We start from the raw sequence: 13,964 nt of genomic DNA, 5'->3' as shown, positions 1-13,964 counted from the left end.
TGAAGAGTATTTATGCCAGATTTTGTTAGTGTAAGGCAATTACAAGTGCACAAGGTTATACTCGTGGGATGGCGAAAAAATTAGTTGAAGTGTTCTAACCTTTCTTTTTTTTTTGCATAGTTCAACAAATTATACGAGTACATGCACTTTGGATAGATATCGGGACTTTGCAGTCTAAAAAGAGCTAAATAAGCTACAGCACGATGCTTTTCGTGAAAATTTAATACACAATGAAGTGGCTCCAGATATTAAATATTTTGCAGTTGTGTAGGACATAACTAACAATAGTGTAGCAGCTACACAAAAACTAATGACATATTGGAAATCTACATAAATAACTCTATGAATGACAGTATTTTGAAATCTCTAGTACAAATAATAAAAATATATTTTTCCTAGTAGCATTTCCCTTTATGCGGTTATTGTATAATGTAAATAGAAGCTGAGAGTTCGCGTTGTACACAATGAATAAGAAGGCCAGGCGCGTTCGCTTTTTCATTGCGATAGAAATTACAGGGACACTCCAGGCATATTTCTGCCGTCGCCATCGCCGTCGCCGTGAGGGTCCGTGTAAAGTCCAAGGGCGATAAAATCGCCGCCGCGCGTCGTATGCCGTATGTGCGAGTGAAAGCATGCGAGGGTCAGCCGCACGAATGCGACTCAATCTCGCGTGCGCGAGCGAGAAAGGTGGGGCGGGGCCTTGGCGCGCCCTCTTACGCCGCGCGTGAGGCACGGGGGTGAGCCGAGGGAAGGAGGAGGGAGGGGAGGTTCTTCACCGCCAGGCGCGGCCCTGCGGGCGTATCTTGAAAGCGATCTGCGACGTGGTCGAAGTGCTCGCCCGCGCGGGCCTCAAATTCAAAGTGATCTACGATGTTTGCAGAGTGCGCGTAGTGCCGGTGGCTTCGCATGCGCTGCGCTTTCGACGCTTCGTTCGCGTTAAGGCGAGAGATGCACGAAGGTCAATTCGCTCGCCGCTGCTACTGCGATTCCTCACTACATCGTTTCGACAGCGAGCTTCCGCGCTCATCGAATGAGATGTGTTCGTGTTTATCTGTGCGCGCGTGACACCGTGCTTGTTAATTTAGTTAGTGAGCGAATGTTTACAAGTTTGTACGGCCGATAAAACTACTATCGTTACTTCGTATAGGTATCTACTAATTTGCTATCGCAATCGGTGCTTCGCCTTTCAGGCGAAACTGTGACTTTTTGCGAGCGCCACGCCTTCGCGATCGCCTTCTCTACGTAGCATTTCTCAGTAGCCCACATCGCCGACGTTCCTCTGTCGTTCTCTACTCTCCGTCGCCGCATTCGCCTTGGCCGCCTTCACCGGCTGCCGACATATTAAGCGAATTTAAGAAACTCAGACGACAGGTAGTGAGGTCATTTTCGCCGGTCATAAGGAGTTATTAGCAATTATTGTGCACACAAGCGAATGCAGCAAGCAACGCCCCAGTGTCATTTAAACGGGATTGTTGTAATTTTGACAATAATTTTGACCAAACAAGCCAAACTGACCGTTGACGTCGTGCGGCTTATTGGGAAGCCAAAGAAAACACAAGTGCACAGGAAGACGGCTGCTTGAAGTGAATAACAGTGGTTGAGCAGGGCTCCAGAGACATTTCTCTGTTCAACCGCCATTCACTTTAATGAGGAAGCGTTCGTGTTCTCAGCTGCCCACTGTACGAATGAGACTTTCGCTTATTTTTTACGCACTGGCAACGAGAATAGCATGCACTTTGTGGGACACATCATCGTCCTATGTTATGTCCACTGCAGGACGAAGGCCTCTCCAGGAAATCTCAAATTATCTCTGTCTCGCAACGATAGACTCTAGCCTACGTCTGCAAATTTATTCGTCTCCTTAGGCCACCTAATCATCTGGTGCCCTCGACTCTGTTTTCTTTTCCTTGGCTACCATTGTGTTATTCTTGTGAAGCACCGGTTATCTCACTCTTGCACCTACCATTTTTATTGCGACAGAAATTATACGGGCACCCGAGGCGCTTTGGCGCCGCCGCCGCTGTGCTGTCAAGCTACGTACGGTGCAAGCGTGGCTCGCGCAGAGTCTTCGGCAGTATCCTGACGCGCGAAAGCCACGCAGTGTCAAGTACAGAAATGACGAAGACAAGTGGACGCGACCTCGCGTCGCGTTCAATCGGATCAGCTGCGGAGTTTCTGCTGCGCAGCAGGAGTTGCCTCGTGTGCTGTGCCGCAACAAACATGTCGCCATATTCTCAAAACACCGTCCAACAAAGCGAATCTTTCTTTTCGAACTCTCCCCGATTTTCGTGGCCTTGGCTGCTGCTAGCTGCCACCGTCCTGAATAGCTCACAGGCAGGACAGCACTCGTATATAACGAACTGTCTTGTACGTAGCCCCACCTGCATTACCCCTAAATAGGTACTGATAGCCGGCTTCTTTCTGCACGAAATTTCATGGTGAAACCACGAATAGTACGTAATATCCTAACTGCGCCAAATTATACGCCATCAAGCGCATAATTCCTTCAACGAAGCAAAGCTTTCTGTGCTTTTCTCCCGGGTTTTAACGCGTCTGCTTGGTTGGTTTCTGCCCGATTTAGATAGCCAGTCACAGAGATAGCGGAATTTACTATTGCAGTACCTTCATGGTCGGCCCTTCCGAGTGCGGTGGGCCGATCCTGGAGGTAATTAGTGCATTATGCTGTGCACTAATTAGTGCACCTCCTACGCACCTACTACTTTCAGGTAAAAAATAGAAGCAACCTAATTACAAATATAGCAAACTTAAAAGAGAATACACCCACATATGAGACGCGCAGCCATGAAAAATGGCTCATACCCTTCTCGAAGACAAATTACGGCCATCAAATGGTCGCAAATACCTTGCCACAGCTAATAAATTCTTACCTAGAACACGGCATTGACATCCATGCCTTGACACCATCGGAGCTCATCTGTCTGGTGAAAACTACCATTTAAATCGCCATGATTCCGTAAAACCATATGCATTCAATGAAAGAAATGTAATTTATTTGATGTAACCCACTGTACTTTATTTTTTTCATTTCTGAAAGTGTTCTTTGCCACCGGTCTGCCAATATGTAAAGGGGGCCAGGGACCACTCAAGCTGCCAGTAAGCAGCTTTTACCTTGGCCCCCTCCATTTGCTTGTAAATGGGCACAAATAAAATGAAATGAAAATGAAAGTGTGAGCCGCACTCACTGACGCCCTGTTGATTTGGTTTTATAACGCAAACGTGACAAAGAATGTAGCCAACAAAAGCTCACTAATATCATCTGCCTTCTGAATAAATAGCTCAGCATCAGCAAGCACTAGAATCTCGCACTACAAAACGCCGAGGAGATACGGAGCGTGGAGATCCCGCCAAAAGTATCGGGACGCGAGCCAAGCATTGCTTGCGTAAAACCGCGACGAAAGAAAGAAGAGAAAGAGGAACTCCGGAGAGCGGTCGCAAGGAGTCATGTCTGGCCCGCCGTCCCGGCCGACCCCGCCGTCCAAGCCACATTCGGTCATCCATGAGGGCGTCACCATCTCCGGAGTACGCGTGGGGTCGGTGCTGCAAGGGACGCGCAGCCAGGACCACTGGCTCACGCCGGGACGCCCTTGCCTGGGCGGCCAAATGTCGCCGGGCGGAGTGTTCGCGCTCAGCGCCTCGACCAGCCGGAGCAGCGGCAGCAGCGCGGCCGTCCACAAGACCCGCGGGGGCCGCAGTGACCTGGCCGCCCAGGACAAAATTGACGCCGCGGGAAGCCGTTCTCCGCCGTCCCGCGAGCGCAGTGGTGGCAAAATTCAAGCCTGGCGCAGCTTCAGCGCCGGCTCCTGCAACGCCTGCTCGGGCGCTCACGTGCGCGCCAGCAGGCGTGTCGTCAACGACGGCAGTGAGTTCCAGTTCTCCCTAGCGAGCAATAAAAGCCACTCTGGCTCCGACAGATCGGTGCCCTCTTCCACGTTTGAACCAGACGACGTTAGCATGCCGATGCGCCAGGGCTCAACGCTGTCGGTACACCTGAGGGCAGCCAAGTCACCCGCCGGCTCCGTGGAGTACGCCTGCACCGTCTCGCCTCCGATCAGCGCAAACGTATTGCCGGGCGCGCCGCTCAGGAGGCCCGTCGTGGAAACGAGGGTGAGCGCCAGGGTTGTCACAACCACTGTGGAGATGATGCCGCCAGTACACGCCCGAGCGGTTACGCCACGAAGGTCCAGCATCCCGAGAGGGGCGTCCAGCGAAGTGCTCAAGACGGATAAACGAGAGGGCCAAGGTCGTCGCTCCGTAACCTTCACGGATGGCTCCTCAGCGGCAACGTCGCCGAAAGCGAGCGTACGCGACGCCGCCGCCATTCCGGAGTCGAAATCTGAGCAGCCTCACGATGATGGTGGACTAGCGGCGCCGAAGAAAGTTCAGCCGCAGCAATCGGAGCCTCGGCTTGGACCCCCAGTGGCCGATGCCCTGCAGACAGTGCCCGAGCCATCAACAGGGGCGCTTCTGAAACCATCATCCGAGCCCTCCGATCTGACCAGCGTACGCGAAAGCGTCCCTGTCGCCATTCCGGAGCCGAAATCTGAGCAGCCTCACGATGATGGTGGACTAGCGGCGCCGAAGAAAGTTCAGCCGCAGGAATCGGAGCCTCGGCTTGGACCCCCAGTGGCCGATGCCCTGCAGACAGTGCCCGAGCCATCAACAGGGGCGCTTCTGAAACCATCATCCGAGCCCTCCGATCTGACCAGCGTACGCGAAAGCGTCCCTGTCGCCATTCCGGAGCCGAAATCTGAGCAGCCTCACGATGATGGTGGACTAGCGGCGCCGAAGAAAGTTCAGCCGCAGCAATCGGAGCCTCGGCTTGGACCCCCAGTGGCCGATGCCCTGCAGACAGTGCCCGAGCCATCAACAGGGGCGCTTCTGAAACCATCATCCGAGCCCTCCGATCTGACCAGCGTACGCGAAAGCGTCCCTGTCGCCATTCCGGAGCCGAAATCTGAGCAGCCTCACGATGATAGTGGACTAGCGGCGCCGAAGAAAGTTCAGCCGCAGCATTCGGAGCCTCGGCTTGGACCCCCAGTGGCCGATGCCCTGCAGACAGTGCCCGAGCCATCAACAGGGGCGCTTCTGAAACCATCATCCGAGCCCTCCGATCTGACCAGCGTACGCGAAAGCGTCGCCATTCCGGAGCCGAAATCTGAGCAGCCTCACGATGATAGTGGACTAGCGGCGCCGAAGACTGTTCAGCCTCAGCATTCGGAACCTCGGCTTGGACCCCCAGTGGCCGATGCCAAGGAGCCAGTGCGCGAATCTTCATCAGAGCTATTGCTTAAACCAGCGTCCGAGCTCTCCGATTCGAGTGAAGGCACAGAACTGCCCAAAGAGCCATTAACCGAGGGTGAAGGCCCTACCGCCGCGTCGAAGCATCACCGGGAGCTCTCGACGGGGCATACACCGTCAATGGCGCTGGTGTTACAAGACGAGCCCGAGGAAGACGCCACTCAACGTGCTGCAAGGCCTCAGCCGCCTCCGGCAGAATTTTCCGTTACGAAAGAAGAGCCGAGTGAGTGCGAAAGTTCTGCTAACCGTGCAGGATCTGCTGTAGTTCCGTGCTTATCGTGATTACAGTGTGTTACAGATGTCAGTACAAAAGTACTACTTATTCGTTTTCGCATAACATTGCGGAGAAAGGGAAAGTATTTAACGGTACCCAAAATCGCCTGTCTGCCAGTCATACTTCTCCACTACACATGTTCTCAATTGATTTATCGCGTTTCACCCCAATATTTCATATAGCAGCCCCTCCTTCCCCCTTCCCTTTGGTGCCAAATTATCACATTTTGTCATTTAATTTAGCTCGATCACAGGTTATATTGTGTCTAGTACGAGCGTGAAATAGCATGCTGAGCGTAATGTCATGAAGTGCGCCGTCGCTGTCGGCAGTTTTATGTGTCAGGAGAAGTTGTTTACGACATAGGCTGTTAGCGTTAGATTTCTCGAAAGATAACAATAACGATTGTCGCTGAATTTTTAAACTTTATGTGCCGGAAATTACTGTTCACAGAGGGGAATAAGGAGAAAAGTTCGGAATGTCAGGGTATTTATTTCTTTACTTCTCGTAAACTATACTAGGGCGTAGGATCCTGCTTACAAACACGCCGCCTGCCTATCAGTATCCATTCAAGTGACTTCTTTCCACAACATATTCATTTGCCGATATCTGACTGCGTTGGCAACGTGCACTGCCGCATGCTGTTCCGTCACCTTATAATGAGAGTTCACTGATACGCGGCTTATTGGTCAGTCCTGCTTCTCTATAGGGCTACGTTCCTCTGAAATTTTCTACAGTGATAGCAGCGCCAGAATGCGCAGCCTAACCAGCGGCGGAGGAATCGGAATTCGGCAGGGACACAATTCACACTCGCATTGCGAGGATAGTGTACTCTAGTTACGCAAACATTAATTAACGCCAGCGCTGAATTAACTGGACATGGTCGCGCTCGATCCTGGTAGCACGCGCAGTCGGGGACATAGTTTTAGGGGTCATGAAATGTGCTAAAAATGTGAATTTCCATGTAAGTGTGGGCACATATAAGGGACTTTTAGCGCGTCCGGTATCCGGGAAAGCGCGGGCGGTTTTCCGGTTTAGCGGGGGCGTAAAGGTGAGTGGCCCGATCGGTGGCGCCAGCTGGTGGCGCAAAGCTCAACCACACAACCACAGAGCTAATTACTGTATTCTGCTTAGCTGCTGGGGTAAATATTCGACAGTGGCGTAATCGTGTTCACAATTACGCCGCTGCCAAAAATTTGCACGAGTGGCGAAGCAGGATATGGTGGGTTACTGCAGTTTTAGCTATGCGTTTGTCTGGTTGAGCTCTACAACACCAGGCGGCTTCACCGCTCACGTTTACGCCCCGACCATCCGGTAACCCGCCCAAACCGCTCCCGTTTACCGGATTAGCGTACAAGCTAAACGTCTCTATAGTCTCGGATTCGAAATTTGCGCCTTTGCTACCTACACAGTGATCCATGAAATTAGAAGCGTCATACCTTAAAATAACGACAACTCCACTTCATGGATAGGAGTAGAAGACCACAAGCGTGCACTCATAGGTGTAAAGAAGTGCCAGGTTGCCGACCGAAGCTACCTCCAGGACCTACCCGCCTGAACTTCAAAGGGATGTGCAGTCTATGGACAACGAAACTCAGCTACGGGCCGTCCAGCAGGCTCGGGGTGCCCTCGAAGAGCACAAGCCTCACGACCCACCATGCACAGAAGGGCTGAACTGGGGTAGTGCAGAGCAGGGCGTAACCCCGGGCCTGCCCCGGGCCGACGCTTGGCCAGCGTCACGACGCGATAAACCGTCGGTTGCCGGCATTTAAAAAGAAGCTTTTCCTATCCTATCCTATAAAGAAGAACATTCAAGAAATGGTACTCGGGCTAACAACCGCAACGCTAAAGTAACCCCCGTATGAACTATCCGTGCATATATATATATGCCTGGTAGCGAAGCTTCTATAGAAGCACATACGCTCGTACGTTCAAGATATGGCGGTTCATCGGTGGTTCATGGAGCTTAGCGCCATGTGTGTTAGGAGGGAACACTTTCGGCGGAAGAAAAAAATAATGTGACGCCATATCCGTTAAAAACATAAGTGGCGTCATTTTGTTCTCGAAGGCTCGGAATTTGTTTTGGTGGCCTGCCATTAGAGCTGTGTATTCAAACGCCCCACCATTCTACTTGGTGGGCGTGTCGAGCTTTCAGCGCGGAAAGCGATGGAAGAAAAGGTCAGCCGTACGGGTGTCGAAATCGCACCCCTGCACGGAACATACTTTCCTTGGAGGCCGGCAAAAGATTTAGGTGTAGAGTGCTGGTCCCATCGTCAGACGGCAAACCCGTCGGCTAGCGCAGTCCCACGAACAGAACTAAAGTAAACATCTAGCGGTCGTAACACACTAGTTTTGACTGAACAGTTAAAGAAACGATGAAGCTACCCGCGCCACCAAATTCATACAAGCGAATTAAGTCAACAAGCAACAAAGCAGCACGACGTGCCAGGGAGGAGTATTGTAACAGGTGAACTTTACGAGCGCGCCTTTCTGCACACTTCAAGAGCTGCATTGCATTGCGAGTGATAGCGGCATAGCGGCGTCAAAGCCCAGCTACCTCTTACGATGGACGCTGAAAAAAACTTATTTATTCATAATAATAAAATAAAATAGAGGTGTCATTTCTTTATTCATAACGAAAATATAAACTTGATAGGTGTTTTATTTTCAATGAACGTATCTAATTGTGTCTCGCTTTAATTAAGAGCCACTTTTTCTTTCCCAATGTTTGTTGCCTCTCAACATGGTTGCGCTTCAGTCGCTGCTCTCATAACCACCCTTGCTGATTGTGGTGACAATTTGTTCTGAACCGCTTTTCGCCCGAAGCATCGCTACCTATTGGGATCAACCTTGGTATTTATTTCTTTACTTCCCGTACACTGTACTAGAGCGTGAGCCCTTCTTACTCCAAGGTTAACTGTAGTAGTAAAGCATAAATACTCAAGAAAATGGATGGGAAAACGGCGCCGTGGTAGTTCAATTGGTAAGAGCATCGCAAGCGTAATGCGAAGACATGGGTTTGTATCCCACCTGCGGCCAGTTGTTTCTTCATCCACTTTCATTTCCATCTATTTCTCATTGCTTTAATTCAATTCAGAACTGCAAATAATTTCCCTTAAGCTATTCTTGGTTTCATTGGTGGTTTCCTATGATGCGACTATATATATATATATATATATATATATATATATATATATATATATATATATATATATATATATATATATATATATATATATATATATATATATATATAGTCACATCATCGGAAACCACCAATGAAACCAAGAATAGCTTAGGGGAAATTACTTGTACTTGCTGAATGACAAATAAATGGAATTGAAAGTGGATGTAGAAACAACTGGCTACATGTACTATAGAAATCCACGTCTTCGCATTATGCTTGCGATTCTCTTACCAACTGAACTACCGCGGCGCCGTTATCTCATCCACTTTCTGGGGTATCTATATTTATGTACTAGAAACAACCGTGGGAGTGTTAGCCAGTGCCAACACTCACAGCCTTGGAGGCGGATACATATACATATATATGTCAAAGACAGTACCGCTGTTGTCCTGTGGCTAGCAAGTTTGGGAAGATTTACATACTCCTGTTCCTGTTTCATTGTCTATCACTTCGCTAAGTACCGTTTCAGCCAGTTCGAAGTTGCCGCAAAACGAGATTGCTGCGACAATGCAATACACTTGCGAAAATCGCAGTATGTGCATTCATTCGGCGCGCATGAGTACCGCCGGACTCTGCGACAGTGCACTGAACGCAAAACGCGCAGCATGGCACAAAGTGTAGTGCTCGCGCGACTCACCAGGGCGGCAGGTCCAGCGTGACGCCATGACTTCTCACGAATATATGGACGGACAATCTTCCGTTGAAACATGAAGGCGAATCACGTATCGCTGTCTGTAAAACGTCTTACAGCGACAGACGGTTTGGGGTTGATTTCTGCCGATTGGTATTTTTTTTAATCAGCGCCTAAATACAAGTGCGCGAGCTTTCTTTCATTCCGCGTCCATCAGCATGCGGCCGTAGCCATTGGGAATCCAACCCGCGACCTCCGGCTCGGCAGAGCGCCATAGCCGTTCGCGTGGCGTACACCCTCCGAGTGAGGCAGCTTACGTGTCTGATAAATTAAATGCCCATTCTCCCGCATATCGCAAAACGGCAGAAATCTTTTCGTGTGTAAACACTACGCGTTCATCCTGTGCAATACTCTGTGTCAACCTACTTATTATAGTGAAAGCGTGTGTAGACAGCTAAAGGCCGAGTGCTTGAGTAAGCTAGTGTACTATAGAACCACCGTAGCTGATCTAATTTTCTGCATTTCTCAAAATATTGTTTCAATACTTAAAGAGCAGCCTAACGCGCAAAAGGTCGTGGCATCAAAATCCGTTGACAGGCCGTGCATGTAATCCTAGTTCGTCCTTGCACTTCTGCAGGCAAAACGCCTGACCGATATGGAAGACAATGAGGAGAGATAAAGCGGAGAAGGCTAGAGCGCCGATGCGTGTTGCATTTCTCGTGATACTTAGTAATCGTGTTAACAAATTATATTTAAAAAAATGAAATTATAGGTTTTTACGTGCCATAACCACGATCTTATTAGGAGGCACGCCGTAGTAGCGAACTCCGGATTAATTTTGATTACGTGGGGTTGTTTAAGTGCACCTAAATCTAAGTGCATGGTTGTTTTTGCATTTCACCCCCATCGGCGGCCGCCGATGGCCGCCATTTGGTCCCGCGACCTCGTGCTTAGGAACGCAACACCAAAGCCACTAAGCAATCATGGCGGTTCGTATTAACAAATGCTTAGAAGCTATTGTTTAAATTGAATTCACTTTTCTTGTTTGCTTTAGGAGTTTATCAAATACTGGGCCCGATTTGTTTATCAGTATTTGCTAAGTGGTTATAGAGTTGTACACTTGCCCCTTCAATTGTTTTGTTCAAGCTTTGCAATTTAATAAATTACAGGTGTAATAGCCTAGTGTCCAAACTATGCTTAAAACGAGGTAATAAATGTCTGAATTTATAAAATATGACAACTTTCAGTTACCTAAGTTCAGCCGTTGTGTGCGGAAAGCCCATTCTCTCGCATATCGAAAAGCGGAAGAAATCTTTTCGTGTGTAAAAACTACGCCTCCATCGTGCCGTAGCTGATCTCATTTTGTGCCTTTGTTAAAATATTTTTTTTCAATACCTAAAAGGCTGTTGTTGCTTGTTCTTTGCTTTCGCATTACTTGGGCAATAAGATAAGAGGTGGACCGAACTCCAAACGCTTAACATACTCCAGGCATGCACTTACATCAAACATGTGACACATTGCTGGGCGAAACAGGCACAATATAGAAAATGAGTAGGATCTCGTGTACAGTGCACAGCGTCCAGATTAAAGACATATAGCTTGTACACAAGAAAACCGCTTGTCAGTCGCCGCTACGTGTACGTGCGGCTCGGGCTAAGTTCAGCGATTACATGCCTTATTCAGCGATAAAATCGTTGTTGAGTGTGAAATTCCTTTTGAAGTACGAAATGTTTCCTTACCTTGTTGTCCACTGCTTCAGGGTCGCATTTCACCATGCATTACGTGTCGTGAGTGCAATGGCAATCCAAAATTGAGCTAACATATTTTAACGCAAGTGCTTCGTTCACCACACACGGAAAAAAAAAAGCATTGCCCATCGACGCCACTCGGCATAGTGTGTTCTAAATCTTGCCATAGGCTGCTACATTGCTGTCTTTGCCGCACAAGCAGGGTCCTAAGCTGTGATCCTCGAATTATGACGGGGATGACAAGGAGGACAGTTTCGTCGGGACAGAATCAAAGTATGAAACAATGCAGGCTAGTCTATGGCCGAGGAATTCGGCGTTATAGATGAGGGGGCAACTGAGCGCTGCAGGATAGGGTTGGATCAACCGAACACGGACAGCCTGACTTACGACTGTGTTGAAGGCCTGTCGTCGTTGCTGAGCCGTGAACTCTCAGTACTACTATGACGGTAGTCATCAGCCTCTAGAAGAAAAAAGAAAGCGCAAGTTTCAGAAAAGGGATGAATGCGAGTTGTTGAACTGCAGTGGCATGCTATGACAAATTTAAGCAGCACCATAGCCTAAAATATTGTCAGAAATTAACGAACATTTTTTTTATTCCCACGAGTATTTGATAAGAAATTGCAGTAACCGTTCGATTTAGAAAAAAGCGTGGATGTCAAATGGCGTCGAGTGTTTGACATCAATGTTAAGATAGGCGTGTAACCCCAAACTGCGTCCTGTGTTCTCGCGCTGCTACAGTTCCGGTAATTTCCGAAAGTGCCATTTCAGTGAGACCGAGTCGTAACTCTTCGACGTCAAGGCGTTCCAACACAGAGAAAATAATCCGTCTTTTTTTTTCTAATTCCAAGTTCGACAGCCTTTATAGTTGCAATTAAGTGGGACACACCGTCAGTCTCTTGCGGTCACATGTGGCTCGAAGCCGTGCGACGGTTTGTGCAGGGTGAGGAGCGTTCACCTGCGCTTACGTGATCAACTGGTCACCACTACAGATGAGACGACGTGTGCGAGGCAGGAATCTTGTATAGCCTTATTCGAGTCTTGTGATGGGGAAAAACGTGTGCGCTTATCTTTCTTTTACAGTGGTAGCTCGATCTTATATCCCCGCTCCCTTGTAAAACGTGTGGAGTGAGTATCACGTCTGCGTGATACTCACTCCTAGTGAACAGAATGTTAAACACTTGTACCGAGATTTAGAGGCGTGATCTCGGAGACCGTGACGAAAAAAGAAATGCTGTCGGGCCAGGTTGCATGCTGTATTCGTGCCACCTTTTAAGCGTCGGCTATGATTGCATATAAATAAAAATATCTGTAGTACCAAATGTCATATTCTTTTATTCGGCCATGATATTTTGGTTCATGAATGTGCTTTATCTCCCAATTTACACCAATAAAAACAGACTGCACGAAAATACCAGGACGAAGACAACTGCCAAAAATAGTATTGCGCATTGCTCAACAGAGTAATTTGCGTCATTAAGAACTGCTGGAGCTGTATTTTCACACAATGCACCAAGCGTTGACCATTACAAAACCAAGCCATGTGCTTACGTTAACCACGCCTGTAGTTTTTTTTACTTCTAATATATTTCTGTCGTATGCTCCATGAACCCTTGATGTTCAATCTGCACACGTTATCATTGCAAGATCGAAAATTGCGTTTATGTTCTTTCTCACTACATGTCAGTTAGGGAATGCCATGCACACACAACGTGTGTTCTCCATTTAACTAAGCTGTAATTACTTGGCAGCGTACTATTCGTTTGTCTTGCTGAATCACGTGTCTGAGTGAAGCATTTGGAGGACGCTTAAGCTTCGCCTTTAAGAGTGGAACGCGACAGCATTCAAAGATCCCCGACCGCTTCTAACGCTTCCCAGCAACTGCAGCGTACGTAACCGTGAATTTTACCGGGAAACGCTCGAGGCGAACGCTATGCACTAAGGCGGGCTTTCTGGTAGAAACGCGGCCTCTCGCATGGGCCACGATGCGGCGGAGGCGAGCGCATTCTGGAAGTGTTTCAAGGAAGCGAGCGCACCGCTCCGTGGACTTAGAGATATTTACGCGCCGGCGTGCGCAAATAGCGGACGCAGTCTCCAGTCTATGAATTGTAGAAATGCTTGAAAAAAGGTTTGTTTGAGTTTTCCCCTAACAGAATTACGTTTTCTCGTATATTCAGATTACAATCCGAGAGCTATCATGTCTGTTGGTTGTCTGCAGGTCGTAGTTTGCGATTTTTCTGCGTATTTTAACTTGATAAATGCAATTAGTTCAGTCAATTCCTTGCGTCACATGGAAGGACTGGGTATGCGTGATGCGAAACTGTTATTGCCGAAACGACGCCCGATGCTGGACGCCTACGCGGGACGCCGGAGTTTGTGCGACACGGGCTCCTTAACGCTCTCGCGTTAATACAGGACAAGGTCAGCCTCCGATCTGTATTAACACACTATAAACACTGTTGCAGGTGGCAGAAGAGTGTATGGGTGTCACGTCTCTAAAGTGGGACTTTGAAATCAAACTTGGGAAATCGTATTGTCTCTGTACACTAAAATTACAGCGTTAAAACTTTTCATAGGGAATCAGCATATGCAGCCAAAATGTAAAACTTCTGACTCCCACTCGTAACAAAACTTGTACCAGACTTTCTTCCACAACCAGTAAAGCAAAGTGATGTTCACCAGTAAGAGAGAAACGTCTCCTTTGTAAAGTTGTTGTTCTTCGTAAGTGAGGTGAGCAGGGGAATGATATGCGACTCATTCACGGCCACGCTGTTTTTCAACTCATTCACTACCCGAGTGCTTTTAATGGGT

At 48.4% G+C, this 13,964-nt stretch overlaps 1 protein-coding gene across 1 annotated transcript in view; it reads left to right on the top strand.

Moving 5' to 3' along the window:
* The first annotated feature begins 3,421 nt into the window (after nucleotides 1–3,421).
* The window catches only part of LOC135900401 (titin-like), a 30,913-nt gene continuing 20,370 nt past the window's right edge, over nucleotides 3,422–13,964 (top strand). The window contains exon 1 of the mRNA XM_065429892.2: nucleotides 3,422–5,542. Coding sequence (XP_065285964.2) covers nucleotides 3,463–5,542 — 2,080 coding nt within the window. The 5' untranslated portion in view covers nucleotides 3,422–3,462. The remainder of the gene's footprint in view (nucleotides 5,543–13,964) is intronic.

The sequence above is a fragment of the Dermacentor albipictus genome, chromosome 1, assembly GCF_038994185.2.
Source record: "Dermacentor albipictus isolate Rhodes 1998 colony chromosome 1, USDA_Dalb.pri_finalv2, whole genome shotgun sequence".
Taxonomy (NCBI): Eukaryota; Metazoa; Arthropoda; class Arachnida; order Ixodida; family Ixodidae; genus Dermacentor; species Dermacentor albipictus.
Note: the sequence above shows the minus strand (reverse complement) of the source record. Positions and strands in the feature narration are given on the sequence as shown.